The sequence below is a fragment of the Notamacropus eugenii genome, chromosome 7 (assembly GCF_028372415.1).
Source record: "Notamacropus eugenii isolate mMacEug1 chromosome 7, mMacEug1.pri_v2, whole genome shotgun sequence".
NCBI lineage: Eukaryota > Metazoa > Chordata > Mammalia > Diprotodontia > Macropodidae > Notamacropus > Notamacropus eugenii.
This window is the reverse complement of record NC_092878.1, coordinates 19,945,408-19,969,154: the sequence shown is the minus strand read 5'-3', so window position 1 is coordinate 19,969,154 and position 23,747 is coordinate 19,945,408. Positions and strand designations below refer to the sequence as shown.

Here is a 23,747-nt window from a genome sequence, read left to right as displayed (position 1 = left end):
AACTCCTCATTCTCTGTCACCACCACCCCCATATACCTTCTGTTGCCAAGTCCTGTCAATTTTACCTTCATAATACCATTTATATATGCCCACTTCTCTCCTCTTATACTATCACCACCCTGGTAGAGGTATTCTTCACATCATGTCTAGACTGTTGGTGTAGCCTTCTGGTTTGTCTCCCTGCCTCACGTCTCTGCCCACTGCAGGGTATCCTACACTCATCTGTCAAATTAATCTTCCTAAAATACAAGTGTGACTGTGCCTTCCCCCTATTCTATAAAAGGCTCCCTATCACCTTTGTTTAGTGTTGAAGGCCCTTTGTAACCTTACTGTCTCCTCGCTTTCCAGTCTTCTTACACCTTACTCACCCCTACACACTCTTCACTCCAGTGACTTTGGCCTCCTTGTTGCTGTTTCACAAGACTCTCCATTTTCACTGGTGATCCTCCATGTCTAGAATTCTCTGCCTTCTTACTTCTGCCTCCTATCCTCCTTGGTTTCTTTCAAGTCCAACCTAAAATCTCACCTTCTTCAGGAATCCTTGCTTGAGCAGCCATTAGTGGCTAATAGCCTTCACCTCCCTTGATTATCTTCAATCTAGCCTGCCTTTATCTTGTTTGTACAAAGCTGTTTTCCTGTTTTCTCCCTCATTAGACTGTGATCTCCTGGAGGGCAGGGCTCTCTTTTTGCCCACCTCTATGTCCCTGGCCCTTAGACAGTACTTGGTACATAGCAGGTGCTTAAATAAATGCTGACTGACTGACCACATTTTTACCGTCTTTAGTGGCTCTGGCAACTCAAGAGTTGATCTTTGAAATCTAAAATTTTTGCCACAAAGAGGAGTGTTTGTAAGAATATTTCTGTGTGTCTAGATGTGTTACTTTTATATTTGTCAGTTCCCCCTCTTTTCCATGATCTTTTACTTTATGACTGAAGTGAGCTGTCAAGCACAACTCTGTACTGGTCACTAAGATTCCACAGTCTTCTCATGTGACAAGATCACCATAACATCTAGGGACTTGGATTGGCAACAGTGTCATTCTGTGCCCCTCAGCACTGCAAATGTTACCTCTCTAACTGACATCTTTGAAAATTCATCAACGTGGCAGTACACTAGGTACAATAAGGAAGAGACACAAAATATAGCCCCTGCTTTCTTAAAGTTTACATGTTAAGAATAAGGAAGAAAAGAATTAATCTTTTCTCAAGCGTTAGAGCCACATTTTATATTTTTTTCATCATGTAAGCGCTTAGCCCAGTGCCTTGCACATAGTATATATTTAATAAGCATATTTATTGACTCGTAATACTCCACATAATGTATCTATACGTCACTTTTTACTCTTCAATTTCTGATTTCCCTTTCTCCTTCATTACCCTTTAATAGATTGAGCACAAGTGTCGTAAGGAAGGAGTTAGTGATTTGCATCCCTTGTCTTTATAGGTGGCAAAAGTGAAGGTTTATAAGAAAAAAATTGACCTATACAAATGAAGCCAGTAAGGCCCATCTTCATCTCACACAGCAGTTTTCAGGATTGTTGTATTTCATTTAGCCAGTAGCCAGTGTTATTAATTCATAAACTATACCTTGAAAAAAATAGGTAAGTGATTTTTCATCTCACATTTAGAGTTCTGCTACAGCTTCCAAGAATGGCCATCATGGGCAGTCCAGCAAGAAAATTTATATAAACAGAGGTTTCACCCTATTGGAAGTCATTTAGGGTTTTACCTTCAGCATCAGGAAACTTTTAACCTCTAGGAAAGAATGTTGCTTCTTAAATTTTAATATACCTGCCATTGTAAAGGTAGCTTCTCCAACATTCAGCCACCTTAATTGAGTTGATCTCCACCTCAGCCTAACAGTCTCGAATCATTTCTTTTCCATCTATACCAGGGTTTTAATCAATTCTCTTCTCCCCCACAAGTAAACTAATAGATGGAGTGCTGTGCTGGAATTAGAGAAAGGGACCAGACCTGTGATTTCTTCAATATGAGGAACTCCTAAGTGAGGAAACTCCCTGTACTAATGCAGGTTGGCCCCTCCTTGCAACTTACTGCTTTAGACAATTGACTGAGACTCTGAGATGTAGAGTCATACAACCATTATGTGTCAGAATCAAGACATGAACTCAGGTTTTCTTTACTCCAAGGCCAGCTCTGTGTGACTCTGGCCAAGTCATTTAACCCCATTTACCTCAGCTTCTTCATCTGTCCACTAGACTATTCTGCTATTTTCTGATGTATGTTGCAGGGTATTCAAGGAAATTCACTCAAGCAATTACTGATTTTATCTCGATTCAAGTACCTTTGTTTGGCAAGAATAAAGTTCACATTTTTTAAGAAGTGAAAATGGTTCTTTGATATGTAATTATTTCCTTATCAATTATATTTTTATGCTCTACTGATTATCTGGCACTCATTGCTTTACTTTACATTTAGCTCTGCAGGAACTATTTTAAACATTATTATTGCAAAGAAAAATCAAAAATCAAAGTGAATTCTTAGTATTCTACTTGAAGCAAGGGAAGGTGCATTTGCTGAAACAGCAGCCAAGCACTGTGCTATAGAACTAACTCACAGCTTGAGAGAAAGTCCCTGCTGGGGAGGAAATGTAGGGGAACTGGCAGAGCTTTGCTGCATCTGCTCCCTGCTGCTAATAAGCTTTAACCTGTTTCAGTCTTATTATGCTTACTGTTTAGATATTTTGCTTCCAAAACTAATTCCTCAGCTAGGAGAACACATGAAAGAGAGTGTGATTTCTGAAGTAGGAGTGCTTAAAAATTAAAAGCTATCAGCAAAGGAGATTAAAGGCTATAATGAATAAAATGGTTACTTAATATCAGATCCATGACTGAGACTCAGGTGGAAAACCTGGCGAGTCTCTCCCTCCCTCCCTCCCTCCCCCTCTCTCTCTTTCTTCACTGTCACAAAAGTGTACAACTACAAGAGGAACTATTATCCTCAGCATTGTAATAACTGTCTTCATAGATTATTTTACTGAAGTAAGAGAAATAATAGATACTTTCTTTTTAAATTCTTGACCAGCTACTGCCATAGTTCCACAGCTAAAGGAATGTGTTCATTTAGCTATACTATATTTAAATACAGATTAAAGAAGTGATGCTAGCCACTGTTTACCTTGAAAGTTATGTTTCTTTTCCAATAATATATGCTTGAGTCCTAAAGAAAGGCTAATATTCCAGAAAATTTTGCTTATACTATTAAAAAAAAACTTTAATATCCCTTACCTTAATTATTCATTTTACATGGATATTGTCAGGAAGGTATAATATTATATCTATGAAATATTTTGTATTTCTCATAGGAAAATAAATGTATCATTATGGCCTGCACTATATTTAATTATCTTAAAGATTGTCATCTTCTATTTAATAAGAATTTTCCCAAGCAATGTAAATTGATATGAATATTTAGTGATTCTTCAGGGTTTTTTTAAGACCACAATGCATTCATTATGTCTCCTAGATGTAATGGTAAATTGCTTTAGAAGATTTCATTGCCGTTAAATAAAACTTGAACCACTTGAAAAGGGCAGGAAATTTTAATGGTAGTAAAATATGTAATAATCTTTTTAATTCCTTGCATTCACAGTAACCCTGAGCAACAGGTCAGTTTATTTTAACCATTTTCCCTTTGGGGGATCTGAGGCAGCAAGGAAGGGATGCCTTACCCAGTGCTACACCAAGATCCAATAACACTCAGACTGGGGGAAATTATATTAGATATTAATGTTGGTTAGATTAGTTGACTTATGCAGTGCGAATGGAGCTAACAAAGTTCATTCATAGATTCATTTCTATCACAGGAGTGTCATTCTCCACAGATTGGATTCCCAGGGCTGACCAGCCATCTTGCATATGCCTTCCATGATCCTAACAGATTATGGATGAATCCTTGGGAAAGAACTGTTTTTAAAAATGACAACACCACCACAAAACACATGCCCTACTGATGGGAGTAAAAAGTATCACCCTTATATGTGCTGGACAGCGTTATCATCATCATTTATTCATTAGCAAGAAATTATCATTCATTAACATTAATTGCCAGTGATGCATATGTTATTATTCTAAGCCCTAGAAATACAAAGACAAAAACCAAAATAGTCCCTGCCCTCAAGGAGTTTCTATTTATAACCTAATTAAAGTAATTAAATACATGAAATATACAAATTAAATACAAGTATTAAAATATACGAATTAAAGACAAAGTAATCTCTGGGATGGGGAGAAGCCACCAGCCACTAAGGGGTGAGGTGGATCAGGGCAGGTCACCTCTTGTAGGAAGTGATATTGTAAGAGGACTCCAGAGCAGGTGCACAAGTTAGGTGAGAGTGCCTTTGGAACCAGGGGACAGAGGATGGAAGATCTTTGCAAAGGCACAGAGACAGAGGATGGAAGGTCTTCTATGGGAAAAAGCAAGTCAACTAACTTGACTGGAAAATAGAATGTGTAGAATAATATGTAATAAGCCGGGAAAGGTAGGCTGGATCCCTCTTGTAAAGGGCTTTCTATGCCATGCAGAGGAATTTGTACTTTATCCTACAGGCAAGAGGGACATACTGTTCTTCAAACGGAAGACAGATTTATTCGATCTCTCACAAAAATGCCTATGAAAAGTTCTACTTCATTATTTTTTAATGATATGCTGACAAACTTTCTGCAGAGAAAATCAGGCTACTCAAGGATAATATGCATAGTTACCAGTTAATGTCAATTTCACGTAATCAGGAGCAGCTGTGTGATGAGGAAAGATGGAAATAAACCAAGAATGGGTCTCTCTTTACTCATTTCCTTCTACTATAGCCATGTAAACAAGAGTGAAGGAGTCAAATTGAAATAGCTTCTCCCTCATTAATAATCTGAATAAATGCGTTCATGTACTTATATTGTCCTTTCTTTTTTTAAGATGAAAGCTCTTAAGTTGTTTTTTCTGGATCACTGCCAGTGCCCAGTATACTGTGCCTGCCTCAAAAATACCTGCCATCCATTACACCCCTACCACTGTAAGAAGTCTTTCCTTTTGAGCATCTATCTTAGTCTCATTTCAGAACCACGTTTTCAAAATTTGTTGAATTTTATCAACTGCTTTTGGTACATCTCAAACCTGGAAGCACATAGCATCATTACAAGTTGTCACTTTGAAATCTGAACAAAAATTTAAGACTTTTTTCTCATAAACTCAGCTCTTGCTAGGCACATTCAGTCTTTCATTTTATGAAATTAAAATAAAGGTGAAAATTAAACCCACTGAGAAAAGTTTAGTAACAATGATTTCCTAGGGTGGTATAATAATAGCGTAAATTGCAGAATAACACTCTAATATTTTCAGTCTTATGAACATAGCTTCAAGACAAGTAAATCATTACCGTAACTAAATCTCTCAAGCACAAACATCTAGATTGTAATATTCTTATTCAGTCTTCATAGGGCATATTTGCACCACTTATACTTTAAGCAAGATATCCGGAAAAAAATCAGGATGATCCAAGACAAGTAGTTAAGATGAACAGGATGTAGTATTATGGCAGATCATTGTTGTTCAGACATTTTCAGTCGTACCTGACTCTTTGTGACCCCCCGCTTTGGGTTTTCTTAGCAAAGAGACTGACGTAGTTTGCCATTTCCTTCTCCAGATCGTTTTACAGATGAGGAAACTTAGGCAAACATGAATAAGGGACTTGCCAAGGGTCACACAGCTAGTAAGTGTTGAAGGTTGGATTTGAACTCAGGTCTTCCCAACATCAGTCCTGACACTCTGTCCACTGCACTATCTGCACCAGATGTCTATTTGACAACTCATGTACCCAATATCTATTAAACACGATGAAGAAGTAAAGAAATTCTATGAAGAACCCAGTTAAGTACTCAGTTGTAAGTATATACTTTGATGACTTCATTGCAAAGGTGGGAATAGATAAGGATAGTGAAAAATATTCTGAAACATGGATTAGGAATAAGAGATGGAAAAGCCAAAAATATACAAATTTTACAAAAGCCTTATGCCTATACAACATGAATGCTTTCTTCAAAAAAAAAATTAAAAATATCTCTACATGACAAGTACCAAATAACATCACAAAAATTATATTGATTAAATGTTTAATAGATGGAAAGTGACTCCTTACTAATGTTAGAGTCATTCCTGAATCAATATCAGCTTATTAGAGCAAGGATCAAAATTTGTGGAAAACCAGATGATAAAATAAAAATGAGTGAAATATGTGATATATAAACAGCAGCCTATTTAAACAAGATATTAATAATAGAAATAGAATAGGGATAAAAGAAAGGCCATATATTCTCCTTACCATACTATGGTAAATCAATTGTTCTCACCTTCATTCTGAGCTCCGAACTCACACCAACTGCCTTTTCAACATTTTCAATTCAATATCCTATTGGTAACCCAAACCCGGCATGTTCAAAACATCTCTTTATCTTTCCCACAAATCCAGCCCTCTTCCAGACTTTTATATTTCTATCAAGGGTACCACAGTCTTTCTAATCACCCAGGTTCACAACCTCCTCTAGTGTTATCCTCAGCTCTGTTCCACATATCTAATCAACTACAAAGTCTTGTCATTTAGAACACCACAGTATCTCTCATATCCATGCCCTATCTTCTCATGCAGCCACCTACCTAGTTCAAATCCTGATCCCTTCCTCCTTAGTCTATTGCCATACTCTTCTAATTGGACTCCCAGTTTCAAGTCTCTTCCCTCTTTAATCCATCCTCCCTTCAGCTGCCAAAGCAATTTTTCTAAAACACAGATCTGAACATGGTGCTTCCATGTAAATGAATTCCATTAAGTTACTATTACATCTTGAGTTAAATATAAACTTCTCCATCTGGTATTTAAGGATATTACAACCTGGCTCCAACTTGCTATCTCTCTAGCCTTATTATACATTACTGTCCTTCACACACTCAACAAAATAACAAAACTGACCTTCATGTGGTTCCTAACATAACATTTTTATCTCCTGATATCATGCCATTGCACAGTCTTCCCCCTGTGCCTAGGGTAGCATGAGGGGAGGGGGAGAAGATGGAGACGGTAGGGCAGTTTATGCAAAAGAGTGCCTAGAATGCACTCCTTCCCCATTTCTACCTCTTAGAATTCCTAGTTTACTTCAAAGCTCAGCTCAAGCACTATCTTTACAAGAAGCCTTTCCTGATCCCTACAGTTATTAACGCCTCCCCACAAAATTACCTGGCATTTATTTGGCATATAGTAATATATGTACATGTTGTCTCCACAAATAGACTGTAAACTCCTTGAGGGCAGGGACTGTTTCATTTTTGTCTTTGTATTCCTGGCCACTTAGCCTTGGCACATAGTACCTAATAAATACATATTCATTGACTAAGATTGATTGATTGATAAATAGGAGAATGAGAGTCTAAAAAGCACCATAGACATCAGATGCTTGAAACGCTGACCAAGTGACAAGCTACACCAACCAAGAGGAACACAAGTTTAGAATATAATTCATTTATAAAATCTCACAGAAAAAGGATGATGAAAGATTATGTGCAATATTGCCTCATAAAATAAAGTAGCAGAGAGTAAAGAAAGTATTTTGAGAAACCTACCTAAGCAAAGACATCCCTAGGATATTTAAGGATGAGACTGGAAGGAATACAACAGAGAAAACCAAAAAAGATCTGCAAAGATTTTTATAACCATCATGAACAATGAAACTCCCATTTAGACAAACATCACCATTCTGAATGTATGAAACTCTGTAGAAGAAAATGGAAACAGGACGGGGAAAGCAACTTGATTCCAATAAGGAGACATAAAGGAGAGTTAAAAATGGAAGACACCGAACTGTGAGAGTATCTAAGTGTTAAGGGGGAACAGACAGGCTTTTTTCAAGAGAGCTTCCACGTTAAAGAACATCTTTCTCATCACACCACCGAATTAAATATGTAGATAACATAATATCTCATTTTGTTTATTTATTCACTATAAAAAGCACCAGATTTCTGCTTTTGTTGGATTTCTTAAAACAAAATGCTGACCGATCTTTCAGCAAGTGATCTTTAGTGTGTACATCAAAATTTCACAAGTTTCCTTGAAAGATATAGAAGAGATAGCTATTCAATGATCTTTTATAATTAATTCCAGAGAAGGCATAGAACAGGGATAAATATGCTTGCCAAGTGTATTTGTTGCTCCAGTGGAGACCTTGCGCAGAATCCAAGTTTAAAGAGGAATTCCCTATAAATGGAGAGGTTCTTCAGAAGTTTCTACACAATTAAATGGTGGAGACTACATGCAAATGACTGTGTACAAACAAAGTATGTACAGGCTCACCCGAATGTAATCTCAAAGAGAAGATATTGTCATTAAGGGGTACTGGGAAAGATTTCTTGTAGAAGGTAGGATTTTAGCTGGAACTTGGAGGAAGCACAGATGAGAAGAGACAGCATTCCAGGCATGATATCCTGTCAATATCAAGAGAGAGGAAGGTACCGAGCTCATTGGATGAATTTTCCTCCCCCACCCCCCATAGCAAATTTATTGGAGAACTTGGACAAGAGTTGCATTAGATGGAGAGGAATGGATAGATTGTAACTAACCATCACTGGAAGAAATTTAATTAACGTTGATGAAATCATAGATCTACACTTGACACTCACTAGCTGTGTGACCTTGGGCAAGTCACTTAACCCCAATTGCCTCATCCTGAGTCATCTCCAGTCATCCTGATGAATATCTGGTCACTGGATCCAGATGGCTCTGGAGGAGAGGTGAAGCTGGTGACCTGCACAGCCCTCCCTCGCTCAAAGCAAAGTCAAGTGCAAGTCACGTCATCATTTCTCTGATGGCATGGTCTTCTTCAGCAACGAAGGATGAACACATACAGATCTATTGGAATACTTATTTATTCTTGCAGTGATACAATATGACTAAAAGTTGTGAAATAGAACAGTCTTTGAAGAATTGAATTTGAAGGCAGTGGAGAGACACGTGTTGGACATGTGTAGGCTATAACAAACAACCGAGCAAGATTGCTTAAGAAAGACAATGTAAAGGTTGTTATCAGAGAGCTGTATGAAAAAAAGATGGGCCAGCCATTCAGTAAATAGATCATCTATTTGTGCGCCCCAGAGTATCCAAGAAATATCAAATGAATTAGAGGAAGATCTTCAATATGTTGGATTGTTCTCATCTCTCCCATAGAGGATTTCCAGGAGGACATGGAAAAGAGTTGGACAAGATGGCCACCTTGGATGTGTTCTAGTTTGTACTTTGGAGGGCAGTACATATCATAAATCCTCTACACAAAGAGAATCACAAAATTTTAAAATAGGAAAGGACTTCATCTAGCACTGAAAAATTTATCTAGTCTAAACTCCTCCAGAATCCTCAGTATAACATAACCAACAAATGATCATCTGGCCTCTGCTTGATGCCGTCCAGTGAGGTCGAATTAACCATGAATCTCCTGGCAAAGCAGGATTGAGCCCTAAATACAATTAGAATATTCCTCTTAAGTTCTAAAATGATTACATTTATCATAAATGTTATATACAGCGTATTACTTATGATTGAGTAATACCACCAGAAACATCTGCCTGCCAGTAACTAATTGATGCAGTAAAAGAATTATGCCCTATTATCTATTATTTCAATTCCAGTGTACTGCTTATACCCCTAAATATCTTAGTTAAGTATATTTCCATTAATTCAATTAATATAAGCCTCACAATTCCATAAATGAGCTGATTTCCCTATGTCAGTATTGCTTCATCCAAGTCATCACCTAGGAATCTTCTCCTGCTAAAAACTTCCTGCTACCCCCACCATCCATCCACTTCAACTGCACCATCTCCAGAACTTCCCCTTTCCATATATGTTTTAAAGCTGATATATATCACCTTTCCGTGACTGCATTCCCCATTCTTAAACCAATCCCAAGGATATTCCAACAATTGGCATTATATTGGTAGAGAAGTCAAATGTAGATAGATCCATTTGAAGACCCCCAAATTATTGGGGAGATGATGTGAGAAAGGTCATTGAAGGAACGAGGGATGTTAGAAGAATGTGAAAATGTTGAGCATTCTAGTGGAAACAGCCGAAGATTTTTCTCCCATTCTTTTATGTTTTAAATTAATAAAAATCCCTCAATTCTATAGGAATGACAGCACTTTCCTTGAGAGTAAATTGGAGACTTTGTTGTCTTAAAAGTTTCTGAAAAGCACAATGATAGGCACTAGGAGATATAGCCAGTCTTTAACAGCTCCATCACTGTGCATGGTATCTCAAATTTTAAAAGAACCTAGTGTTCTCTGAGAATAGTGGGCTATGTGACATTCTACATGTAGTCATTTCCTCTGAGCGCTTATCATCTGTTGTCTGAAAATGCACTTTATCTTAACTTTAAGGTCCTTGTTTTTCTTCTCATAGACAAAATGGCAGCCAATGGCATGCAGAAATATAAAGTATTTGATTTAACAGCCTTGGCCAAGGAGAACAATGGAGGAAAGTTTGTCTCAGTGTTTGATTTGACCTGAGAGAGAGTCTCTAGACTTATTTTCTAAACCGGACCTCAGCACCTGGGGCCAGCAAAGTGGCCTTTAAGCTTGAATGAGCAAGGTGGTTTTTTTTTTCTCATTATTTCCCCTAGTGCAAAGCTCACGTATTTCATCTTTTCAAACTCTTTTACAGCACTCAGTGCAGAATGATATTGACAAGGGTAGAATTTATCTCCTGAAGGAGAATACTATGCTTCTGTTAAGTGCTAATATAACATTTATGTGTTGGTACCTTAATAACAGCCCCAGCTTACCTAATGAAAGTACTGAAAGCAAACAGTACTCTGTGAGATTTTATTATGACTGAAGTGACTGCAATTTGAGGCCAATTATCCCTATTTTGTTCCCATATCAAAAACAGAGATGCTAAAGCAATGGCTCCATGTTTGGTGTGGAATTAGGTTCCACTGTCGTTAATCTACAAGTAAGTGCATTTTTCATGTAAACAGCTTGCGAGGGTCAGGCAGAAGAGCTGTTTCTCTGAAAAATGCTTGTCAATAACTTTGTGAGTGAATTTTGAAATAAAGTGCCTGTAACCTGTCATTATGCCTTCCTCTCCAAGTCGAGAGTAAGTGGATGAAAATTGAGCATGTGAATTGAAAGCAGGGTGAGTGTTATGGCCTTATCGACTTGAGGTAAAATGACTGTTTTAACTTGTTATTATTTTTCCGTTCAAAGGTCAGGCAATGTGCAGTATTCCCAGTATAGACTGCAGTGTAAGCAAATTGGTATACAAAAAGGCTATTACCCATACTCACAAAGCAGAGGAAAATATAAGTCACAAATATTGAGTGGACTTGTAATCTCTGAGAAAAAAGAAAACACCCAACAGAGTTCTGAAAAAGAATAGTTATAGGAAGGTAAGCATAAGCCATCAAAGAAGGAGAAAATATAAACCTGTTTAAATTAAGGTGCATGCGTGCAGAATAGGATAGGTAAAGCTAGCTCTTATCGTGACCATTTTACCAAAAACATGCAAAGTCTACTTATGCATTGTAGGAACATACTTTCTCTGTGAAGAACACATGTATTCAACATATATAACAGGGCATGTCATTCAGAAATCAGATATGTTGCTTGATGTAAAATGCTTCAGATTTCATTTCATATTTAAAATTTTTCACATTTGGATAAGAGATTAAATGAAAGTTATTATCTTCTGTATATAAATGCATATGATGCAATATTTGGTTTTTTCCTTTTTTCAGAATTAGAATATTCCTGCAGTTGTCTTTTTCACCAGAGGGGAAAAAAAAAGTCAGCAAACTTCCCAAACACCAAAAACCTTTTCTGGGTCTTCTGCGCTTGGCTTACACTTTTAAGAAAGGCTTAATAACTTGGACACTTTTGAGGTTTATCAAGAAAACTTTCTCACTGACAAATAACCTCAGATCTGTGGGACTCAGGATATTTCTTCCCATTATTTAGATGCAGTGCCTTCTCCTTTTCAAAGAATATGTTCAGTGTTTTCAATACAAATAGCACCAAAATGTATCCGAACAAAAACTGTGGCAACCAACTGACTGAATTAGTAAAGAGATTGTGGTGCCATATTTGGAGTTAAGTTGGTAAAGGAATTTTTTTTATCTTTCTGGGACTTTTCTCAGTAAATTGCAAGACATATAAAGGTGTTAATTCTTTTAACTTAAAAAAAATTCTTCCTGGCCTCAGAATAGCAACTATATTTTACATTTCTTTTACATAAACATGAAATAATAGGAGCATATCAACTGAAGGTTCTATATTCACGATTAGCTCAGTCAGTCAGATCCCCATCTGGTCCGTTTTGCCAGAGACTCTAGCCTCCAAGCAGACACGTGAATCGATGTATGAATGGACTAACACAAATCCCTCATTACCAGGAGGGAGGAATAAACACTTAAAGGACAACTCTTATTGGCAGTAGTTTCATAGCACTGTCTTTGTACACCCAGGACTGTGCATCTTACAGGATCAGTACCAGCATTGCCAAATGAGATAATGTTTGTAGAAGCACTTTATAAACTCTGAAGCATCGCACATACAAATAAAATTATCTGGTCATGTCATGGAGGTAATCCAGGGTTTTCAAAGAGAGTGCTGTGCCTCTTGAGGGCAAGCTCATCAGGTCCTGGTTTGAAAGACTTTTGCTGTAGTCCCAGCGACTACTGTGTCTCTATTATGCTTAAGGCCATCAAGTGATGGTTGGTAGACCAAGAAGGGAGAAGTGGGATTGTCGTCAAACAATTAAAAGTACAAAGTAGTCTTCAGTTCTAAATGTCCCTCAGTCCAATAAGATGCCCTTCCCTAGCGGTGCTGACCAAAATGTGAAGAAGGAACAGAGGGTACTAGGAAGGTTTATTTTGTTTTGTTTTTACCATTGACTAATATTACTTTAACTATTAACACTCAATATATGTCCTCTGTCCAACAACCAAGGAGTTAACATACAACTAGAGGAACTGAATCATTTCCTTAATGACAGTCTCACTATAAATGACACCAGAAGGTATTATCGTGATGTTTAATGCAAAGCAAAAATCTTTGTGAAAGACAAAAATAGAGAAGATGAGCAAACAGTTATTTCTGGCAAGTGGACAAATTTGTAATTACCTGCCATGGCAGCTGCTCAGTGAGAGACATGATCCAACAAACCAAATCACTGTTAATAATACATTGCAATCTTAAGTCTTATTGGTATACACATGAATGTATTAAGCTATTTTGGTATACGTAAGTATCTGTTTATGTGTTTGCATATGCTTTGTTATTAATATGCATAATGTTTAGACATAAAATTTTTTCTGCTCTGAAATATAGAAATTAGCAGAGTACTTAGATAATCATTTGCAAAACAAAAAAACTGAATAAAAACCATGGATAAAAAAAAGTTCCAGCTATCCAAAATATAAACACCTGCATTTCAAGCATGAATAACTAGTGATATGTTCATATGTAGCTCTTGGGAGTATTAGATGGACGTTAGTGGATGTTATTAATTATGGACATTCAGGCTACAGATTGTACTCATGTAATGAATGAGCTAATATTTATCTTATCAGGAAAGCAGAAACACTAAATATGGCCCCTTGGTTTCAACATGTTTTCAGATCCCTTTGCTTATATTAAGAGAGTTTTGAAAGGCTTGGTCCATCCATTCTAAAACTGAGATTCCCTCTGTTTTTCTTCATTTTTAGGAAGAAGACCATGAGACCTATGGCATCACCAGTGAGACTAGTGGGATCCTGGTAATTGTGGTTGTTCCCCATCTTCCTAGAGATTCTGCAATTGAGTGGCATGTCATAGCAGTGGTGGATGAGCCACTTCAAAGAAAGCATTTTGTACTGGAGAAGAAGTCTGAGGGTTGTCTAATTGAGTGTGAAGCTGTCGAATCCATTTCTACTTCCTGTGTCTCCATCTCCATTTCCCCAAGATGGATGTCATCCTCTGGTTCTTTACCTGATTTAAACCAGGCTCTTCAAGAGTTGGTGGCTGTGTTCTTACAAGCAATGGGGAGACTATCTGGAGACAAAGGGATGATGCCACTGTGCTTTAGGACTTTCTATAAGAAAGACAGCATCGATATCACAGATCTGCGTACAGGTATAGTAACTGGGAAAAGAGAATGAATGAAGTTATATGTGCATAAATGCTGAACTTTAACACATAGTCTATACAGTATCACCACAAAGAGTGAATATGTCACAGAGTAGAAGTCTGCCATTTATTTGACAAAAGTATTGGTCTGCAGAAAAGTTTTACATTTCCTAGAAGACCATCTGGGGAAGTCCACTGGATCAAAAGTTGTGCTTTATTGTTAGCTGACTTTACAGGCAGAAGAGAAGGTACATTTAGCCAGTAAATGACCTGAACTAACATTTTGTTTATTTTAATTCAGTTCAACTAATTTTTAGCATCTACAATATATACTGTTTTAGGTGCTAGAAATTTAAAGATTAAAAAATGGCAGTCCCTAAAGAAAGTAGTTCACACTTTTCACAAATGAAAATGGTTAAAAATTTTTATTATTACAAGTCCAGTTCCATTGAGGAGCACAGGCTGACCAAATGGAGTCATAATTTTCCATTCCAATGTAATCTTGCATTCCTATGGAGATATAACCTTCTTCACACCAAACTTTCTAACATAGTTTTTGGTTATATATGTAAGTACATTCCTGAAAAACTATGTATATCAAAATATATTTTAAATGCTGTAGGGGGAACTTGCTACTTGAATCCTTTGATAATGCAGAAAATCCTCAAGTGAAGTGGAGAAGCATAACCTAATGTATTTGTTGTGTGCCAATTTGAATATATTGAGTTTGTTTGAAACAGGCTTCATTTTTATTTTCGAATTTGGAGGGCAGAATCCAATCACCGGTGCGTTGCTCATTGGAAATCTGGCTAGAATAATAACATTGCCCTATAATTTCAATTTTTCAAAACTCTTTGACATACATTATCTCATCTGATGCTCACAACAGCCCTAGGAAATAGATTAGGACTGGTAGTATTAGTCCCGGAGGATGAGCTGTTTAAGAAGAACTTAGTTTTCACAAGGTTACATAGCTATATAAGAAAGAGTTGAGCTGGAGCCCATGCTTTCGGACGACCGGTCCAGGACTTTCCTGCTTTGTCGCTGCCCCTTCAAATACTGAAAATAGACACATGAATCATACACAGATGATGATTCTTTGTGTGTGCTATTGGAAGCTTTGAAATAGATTCACAAAGGAAAGATCAGAAACTGTACAATAAGTTCAACATTTAGTTTGTACGAGTTTTGGAATAGGGGTAGGGTCAGAGATTTTTGCGTTGTATAGTTGAGCATACTGTTGGTTTATTAGAAACACCCTGGTATAGTGGGATAGAGTGATAGACTTTAAATCAGTGAAGACTGAAGTTCAAATACAGTCTTTGACATTTTTTGCTTTGTACCAGTTCAAGCAACTCCTTAGGACTTCTCTTTAAAGAATCTTATCTATATAGACCAGTCACCATAAGGGAGTGGAAGTTCCCTCCTGTACTGTCTGAGGAAGTCAGAGACCTTTGGCAAATTTGCGTAATCTTGTTAACTAAAATCCAAAATAGACTTAAAAGTGTCTGTGACAGTTTTGGATGGGAAAAGACATATAAAACCGAAGTGCCTGTACTTTCTTGATCTCTAAAATAATTGTAATTAGATTTCTTTTACCTACATATACACTGAGGAAGGAGGGAGGAATAGGGAAGGAAGAAGAGGTCAGATCTGTGATTTCACTGACATAGAGAATTCCAGTGAGAAAACTGTCAATTTTGTTGTTGTTCAGTCTTCTCAATTGTGTTCAACTTTTCATGAGCCCATTTGGGGTTTTCTTGGCAAAGATGCCAGAGTGGTTTGACGTTTCCTTCTCCAGCTCGTTTTACAGAGGAGGAACCTGAGGCAAACAGGGTAAAGTGACTTGTCCAGGGTCACACATGCTAGTGAGTGTCTGAGACGGGATTTGAACTCAGATCCTCTTGACTTTAGACCCAGCACTCTTATCTGCTGAACCAGATAATTAGGGCAGTAAAGGCACTAAGATGTTAAGTGACTTACTCAGAGTCACACAGTCAGTATGTGTCAGAGACTGTATCTGAACTTAGTTCTTTCTTATTGGAATCAGGCTCTATCTACTGTGCTATACTGTATACTCTGTATATATATAGCTATACACAAAAATGTGGACAAAGGCATTCTCACATGTTCATGGATACTGATGAAACAACAACTGATCCATATTAATTATCTGACATAAACATTAGCTCTCTAAGATTCTAGTGTCTTATTTTCCCCAATTTAACCTGAAGCAGTATTCAAAGGAAATTCAGCTTGACATTGTTTAATAGATTTAAAACACAAGGATAGAAAGCAATGAAAATGTGGCGCAGAAACAAGCTTTTCTAATTCAGGAAGGAAGGAGTGAACATATAGCCTGACAGAATGTTGTTGTTTTACTCTGACTTGTTTTAGGGAGAAAAAGCAACCTGATAAAATATATTTGTTTGCAGTTCGCCTGCTTGATCGATGACGTTCCACAGATCTTATAATATTCCTTGAATAAATTATGCTTGTCTTGTTCAAAAGGAAATTTGCAATGCTTAAATACTGCAGTTATGTGGAGGATGGGAGGAACCATGCAGAACTTCATGTTGTACTAATGGCATTGGGTACAGAGTGAGTCATCATGGTTTTTACTTATTCATTCATTCTTAGATCCTTTTAAAACTCTCAGAGGCCCTAATGACCATCATCATTATCATCAGTGAGACGTGCTTTCTGTTGAAAAGGCAATAGCATTAAAGAAGACTTGGAAAAGAGCAGCCTTCTTATTTCCGGCTGCAGTGCACAAGAAAGGTGACATAGCAGATGTCAGGCAAGCTTTTTCAAAAAGTTTGTGACTTGAGCTATTTGACCACATATGAGATATGAAAAGTATGAATCATTTTCCATGCTCTGGTTTAGTATCAAGAACTGGAGTTATCAGGAATAATGTGGAATACAGAGTGTTTAAATGTTTCATGAATGTATGTCTTCCGTACGGATTGTGTGGCATAGAACCTATTAATTGTGTTAGCTACCTAAGGAGTCCTTCTCAAATATAGGGGGTAAGCCAGCAATTAGCTGACATTTGAAAAGCCAAGAAAGCCAGTGGGAATAATGATTCTCCTTCTCCTTCTGTTTTCTTCTGCTCTTTGACCTTTGTCATTCTAAAGCCAGAGCTCATCAGACACTGGCAGGAATAGCCACCTCTTTCTATCACCTTCACTCTTCCACAGCTATAATCACTACTTGGCCAGTGGAGAGATGCTATAGGAAGGAATTAGTAGAAGGGAGTAAAGCAGATAAAATTTTTCCCTACCCTCACCTCATATCATAGACAGCCTAGAAATTAGAGTACCACAAAAAGACTGCTTTGGGTTTCATTCTTTTTCATGCTATTTTCAAATGGACAAACAGATCTTGCATTGACCCAAAGTTTCTAATCATCATGTGTATACAAATACATCCATATGTATGTGCATCTATGTATGTACATATATAATGTTATTGATTAAGGTTTGTAGCTAAGTAGGGTGGCCTCTTGATCTGATGTGGAGGCTAACTTAGAGCTTGTAGAAAGACAACTTCCTCTGACACTAATTCCTAGTTTGATTCCAATGTCATGTTTTCCAATGGCTCCTTAGTGATTTCTCAAAGGATGGAAAATATTTCTTCTCTTGCCTGCAGTCTTTTTCTTTTATTGACTTTTCTAAAATGAAGTTGTTTCCTTTACCTCTTGCCTTTTTTTGTCATCTTCATTCAAAAAGGTGGCAGGAATTGTCATTTATAGGGATGAGCTATACACACACACAATATTCTTCTGTAAGCTTATGGACCATGTCCTCTTTGAGATATAACAGGGTTACAAGTGAACTTCTACTTTGGGAAAATACTGTGTAATTTGCTTTTTTTTAATAAATTCTTATTGACATGACCATCAACAATAAGATCTAAGTATCATTCACTTTCCATAGGAACACTGAAAGAAATATAAGAATACATCCTAGTATATTCTTCCTCGATGTCTTCTCAGCATAAGGTACTATGGTGCTTTAGGTCTTTGTTTTATGACAATTGACCTTTAATAAAAATGCAGTACTTTAAGGTTTTCAAAGTATTGTACATTCACTAACTCATGTAATGTTTACGACAGCTAACTGTGTGAAAGGGATTGGCTTTCAAATACAGGTTGGAGTAGATGGCCCCTAAGGTACATTCCAATTCTGTTATTTTCTGACGGGTGACTGCCATTTTCTATGAACAGGAAGCAGAAAAGTCAGGAAGAAAAACCAGTTCAAAGGTAAATATTAGTTTCATTTTGAATAAATTATCCAAATTTTGAAGAATGTAAGACACCAAGCAACAGGGCATCCAAGTAGAGATAGCCACCAAGCATCTGTCAATAAAGGAGAGTGATAAATATAGAGAGTTAGGAGCCATTGGCATAAAGGTAATCACTGACGCTCTGGTACAGTATAAAGAGTCGGAGGATTTGGGTTCAGATCCTACCTCGCCACTCAAGAAATTTACTTAGGCCTCAATTTCCTTACCTGCAAAATGAGGGGATTGGACTAGATCTCAAGACCCTTACAATTCTAAATCCATCCTAAGTGGGTATAATCGCCAAACTAAAAAATGCAGAGAAAGAAGAAAAGTAAGAAATGTCTTCCCTGAAGCAACATATATGGGCAGATGCTGTTTGATGCTGCAGATATGTCAACAGGTAGGTACTATAGGGCAGAAATTAATTACTCAGGTCTCAGTACACAATGCTTATGTGATCTGGGATTGTGAAAACCAAATAGACCTCGCTGTTATTGGTTTCACGGAATCCTCTGGCCCACCAGCCTGACAGATTTTCATATGATCCAAAAAAAAAAAATCTCTTCCCTCACAGAATCATGACAGGTCCCCATGGATAATTCAAATGGTTTGTTCCTGCCAGAGTGGACCATATACAAGGTTGAAATATTTGTCACATCTCTCAGAAACTTATTGTAAGCATGTTGTACAGGGTGAAGGTGTTATATTCAGGCCCAGGCTGGATTTGAGGGCATTTTGTATAGGAGATAAAAAGATATAAATCTTTAAGAAGGAAAGTAGAAATATACCATTTCAGCGTACCCCATACCCTTATCCATAGTACTGGTATGCCCTGTTTTAAAGAAAATGTTGTATGACCAATTTACCAAATGATAAATTAGAGGGTGATTATTCCATTACAAAACGATTCATCGCAGGGTTACCTGACATAGCAAGCTTGCCTAGTAGATTTAGAGTAGGGCTGATTTTGACCAAAACCCAATTTACCTTTAATTTTTAAGACCTATCCTTTCTGGGAGCGTCAGTAAGATCACAATCCAAGGTCCCAGCTATACATTTGTAATAAGAGGAATTATTTTTAGTGATGACAGATTTTGTTGTCATTAGAGGTAAAAACATAAGCTCACCTGATAAGCCATGAGCATAGCCAAGAGACATCAGTAGCATGCAGAGAAAAGTGTTGTGTTGCTTCTGGTCTAAAATTTTACCCCCTATCCAAACTGTATTTTATTGCCATGGAAAATGGGCAATGAAAATAGGAACCATTGTTTTCTACCACTCTGCTGTGAATGGGACAGGCAGCCATGAAAGTTAACCTGCTGAATAGAAAGGGAAGTTTCATTGCTAATTCCTTGGTTTTTCCACTCAGCAAATAATGGGGATTTTTTGTCCAGTTTTTATGGTTTAGGTAAAAGAATTCTGCTTCTATTTCCAAAAAAATAAAAACAAATGAAAGCTAACTAAAATAGTGTTTGGGGAAATGTATTGGATTGTAATGTATGCAGGCTATTAGGCAACAATGACTTGATTCACTGTGATATTTAAAATGACATTTTAAGAGACTAAAATAGCTAAACTTGGTCCTGATATAACATTCAGCAGCAGCAGCAGGTTTGGGAAGCTTGTAGTTATTGCCCAGAGTCCAATCAAGCAACCTATATATTAAGTGGCCGTTAACATTCTGGCAGCTGAATTTTTTATACCCACATCCAAGGTTGCACAGTAATTACATCCACTATAATTCATTTTGCAACATATTTTATAGAAACTTTTCATGCAAAATTTCTAGGAAAGAATATTTCAGACTCACCTTTTATGGAACTTCCAGGAATACTGTAAAATTCTTTAAAATGAGTGTTTACCATTTGCATTGCCTCTAGTTTAAATATATCTGGCACATGCGGTTTTAGTACAGTATATCAATGGATCTTCTTTTTTTTGGATAGACCCTCTGTTCCCCGGCATTGCTAGTTTATGTTCCCACTGAGCTTCCATCAGCACAAAATAAATCCAGTTGCCTTGTGGCTCCTCAAGGCCAGCTAAACAGCTATGGAGGAAAATTACTTCTTCATAGCATCTTGCTTATCCTATCATGGGTCATCACAAGGTGATGGTTTACAGTTCTAAGACCAGAACAGTCAACAAAGAGAACTTTATTTGACTGTCTGCAAGCCAATTTTGATTAATCATCTCTATTCAATTTAACAGATATTTCTTGTGGATCTATTTATGTGAAAGACACTGTACTATGTGGTCTTAGAAAAATCTAAGATAAACAGTACAGATTCCCTGCCCTCAGAGAACTTAAAATCAGATAGGGAAGTGGGGGGGAGGGGGACAGCAATGACAGTGATACAAACTAAAAGGACATAATTATTATACGTGACAAGTTCAAACGCAGTGCTAAGGAGGATGTGAGGGAAAGATACCATGCCAGAGAAGGCTCCAGGGAAGATATGGCACTTGACATGAACCTTGAAAGATGGGTAAAAATCTCACACACAGAAGTTAGAAATATACCCTCCAGACAAATCATACAGCATTATGAAGGGCCAAGGGATTGGAACAAATAGGGCATATTGAGGAAATGGCAAATAGTTCGGTTTGGCTGCAGCATTTGAAAGGGAATACTAGAACGTGAAGCTGAGGAAGTAAATTGTGACCAAACTAGATAGCATCTCGAATTAGAGTTTTGACTTATTTCTGTGGAGGATGAAAAGCTGTTAATGGTTTTTGAACAGCAGGAAAAGGGGCAAAAGAAACCAAGGAAAAAGATCATGATAGACTAAACTTAGGTGTTAATCATAGGAATGAAAAGGAGAAAGATTTTACCAAGATAAATGAAATAAAATATGGATATAATGGATATAATAAATGGAATAAAATAAAGAGCCAAAGATTGCTGAGGTTCCAAATCTGAGTGACGGTATGGAAAATGAGATGACTTATGAGAACAAGAAAGAGTGTAGGGAGTAGTTCTGAGGACTGCAGGACAAATTTCCATGTGGAACGTGGTCATTTTAATGTTGCTAGGATATCCAGATGTAGCTAACCACTAAGCAGCTGGAAATGCATACCTTTAGTAGAGAAAAACTATGTAAGACAGACACATGTACAGAAATCATTGTGTTTCAGTGAGCTGCTGAATGTTGACACCAAGCAAAATTTCAAGGAGTGAGATATGTTCCCCAAAAGTGTATGCCATGTTTGTGAAAGATTTTTTTGATTGTTGTGAACTTGTTTCGTTGATATCCAACTCTTTGGGACCCCATTTGGAATTTTTCTTGGCAAAGATACTGGAGGGGTTTGCCATTTCCTTCTCCAGCTCATTTTGCAGATGAGAGAACTGAGGCAAACAGGACTAAGGGACTTGCCCAGGGTCACACAGCTAGTAAGAGTCTGAGGCCACATTTGAACTCAGGAAAATGAGTCTTCTTGACTTCCAACCTGGTACTCTGTCAACCGAGCCACCTAGCTACCTCTCATGGAACATAGTCTCCATGAAATCCAGATGAAAAGATTCCTTATTAAAGATGAAATTCTCTAAGCTCTTTTTTTATTTGCAAGTGACATTGCATTATGACCTAGAAAGAACTCTACTACATTTCTTTAATGAACTTTACAGCTATACATGAGATTAGTCATCCCATCCATACTGACAAAAAGCAAGTGAGGAAAGAGGAGAAGATTGAGCATTTGGGGGAATTGTTCAGTGCTCCCAATGATCCACACTGTTTCCTGCAACAAATATTTATTTTCATTAGCACCAGAGTTTTCCCAGTGTTGCTGTGTGGTTGCAAATCATAGAACATCATGATTTCAGAATAATCTAAATTATAAATTATCGAAAGAGCAATGGGAAGACGCATGGTAGAACTAAGAAGGCTGCATTGTGTTGCCTGCCAAAGATGACTTGATGACAGAAATAGCATAAAGACCCTCCAGAGGAGGGGTTCAACCTTTGATATGTCATGGACCCATCTGACAATCTATTGAAACCTACAGACCCCTTTTGAAAATAATGTTTTTAAAAGCATAAAAAATATATATAGGATTACCAAGGAAACCAATTATATTGAAATGCTGAATACTGAAATATTTCCATAGTGAAATATTGAAATCAAAACAGAAAAAAAAAGCAAACGTTCACAGGCCAAAAGTTAAGAAACCCTGCTATATTTCTAAGACCTGAAAATTAGACAAGATGATCATATTTATAAGATCAAAAACAAGAAAATTCTTCACTTTCAGCCCTTTTATATATGCTCCTTGGTAACTTGGTGTTTCTCAGAGAACATTCAAACATAGACTTCTAAATAGCATACATATATGCATTCATACAGACTGATCATTAAGATGGTACATTTTTTCTGCATACTTCACCAAAGATGAAATCAAATATTTAACTCTTTCACAGTTACTTATTAACCCATCAATATGAAATCTGTTTTAATTACTATCAGCCTATTATCATAATTATCAAGTCAGTTACCAGCTTGTATCATCCCCCATATGGTGAAAGATTGAATTTACCAGACGAAGGAAATAATTAAGTCCAGAACTATTCTAAATTTTCAAGTATAATAATTCCCTTTAAACTTATGCTAATCTGTACATCATCCTCGTTCCTCTAAAATGTTGGGTTAGAAATAATCTGACCGTCAGGAGCATAAATTTTAAAAGAAGTCACTTGGAAATCATTGTCCAGAAGAAGGGTAAGGAGAACAAACTCAGTTCTATTTATAAGCAGTCTGGTGTAACAGTAAGCACGCCAACATACGCAGAGGTGCTGCTGTCACAGCTTCTTTGATCCGCTTTTCTAAAAGGAAAGGCAACATTTGAGGGGTCAGCAATCACTTTAATCAAGCATATGTATCATTCACTTAGGTCAGGGGGAAAAGTCAGCACCCTGATCTTCAGAAAAAATACAGAGAAATCAAAATCAACGGACATGCTTCCAAATGTCTGACATAAGCAATCCATAAATCATAGATCAACAGATCCAACTGTCTGACCCTAGTTGCCAGAGAGAGAAGCACCAACATCTGGATTTTCAAAGCCAGGGGGCTGCTTAGCAGCTTCCCAGAGTCTCATCTGGCACAAGAAGCTTCTTCCAAACACTAAGCCCCAAAGTAAAACCTTACCCTCAGAGTATGTATACATTTATTTAGAGCCAGAGGGCATCACAACCCTTGAGAACCAGTGCCTCATTAGAAACTTAGCACAAGGTGTGAACCTTCCTACACATCTTCCCAGGCTCATTAATGGGTGAGGAAGATCTTCTTTAATCACATTAAAATAATTAA

At 37.2% G+C, this 23,747-nt stretch overlaps 1 protein-coding gene across 4 annotated transcripts in view; it reads left to right on the top strand.

Annotated features, from left to right (window-relative positions):
- The window catches only part of DPH6 (diphthamine biosynthesis 6), a 479,427-nt gene that overhangs the window by 409,722 nt on the left and 45,958 nt on the right, over nucleotides 1-23,747 (top strand). For all 4 annotated transcript variants that reach the window (XM_072622998.1, XM_072622997.1, XM_072622999.1 and 1 more), the window contains exon 14: nucleotides 13,752-14,157. In XM_072622998.1, the coding sequence (XP_072479099.1) occupies nucleotides 13,752-14,157 (406 nt within the window). The remainder of the gene's footprint in view (nucleotides 1-13,751; nucleotides 14,158-23,747) is intronic.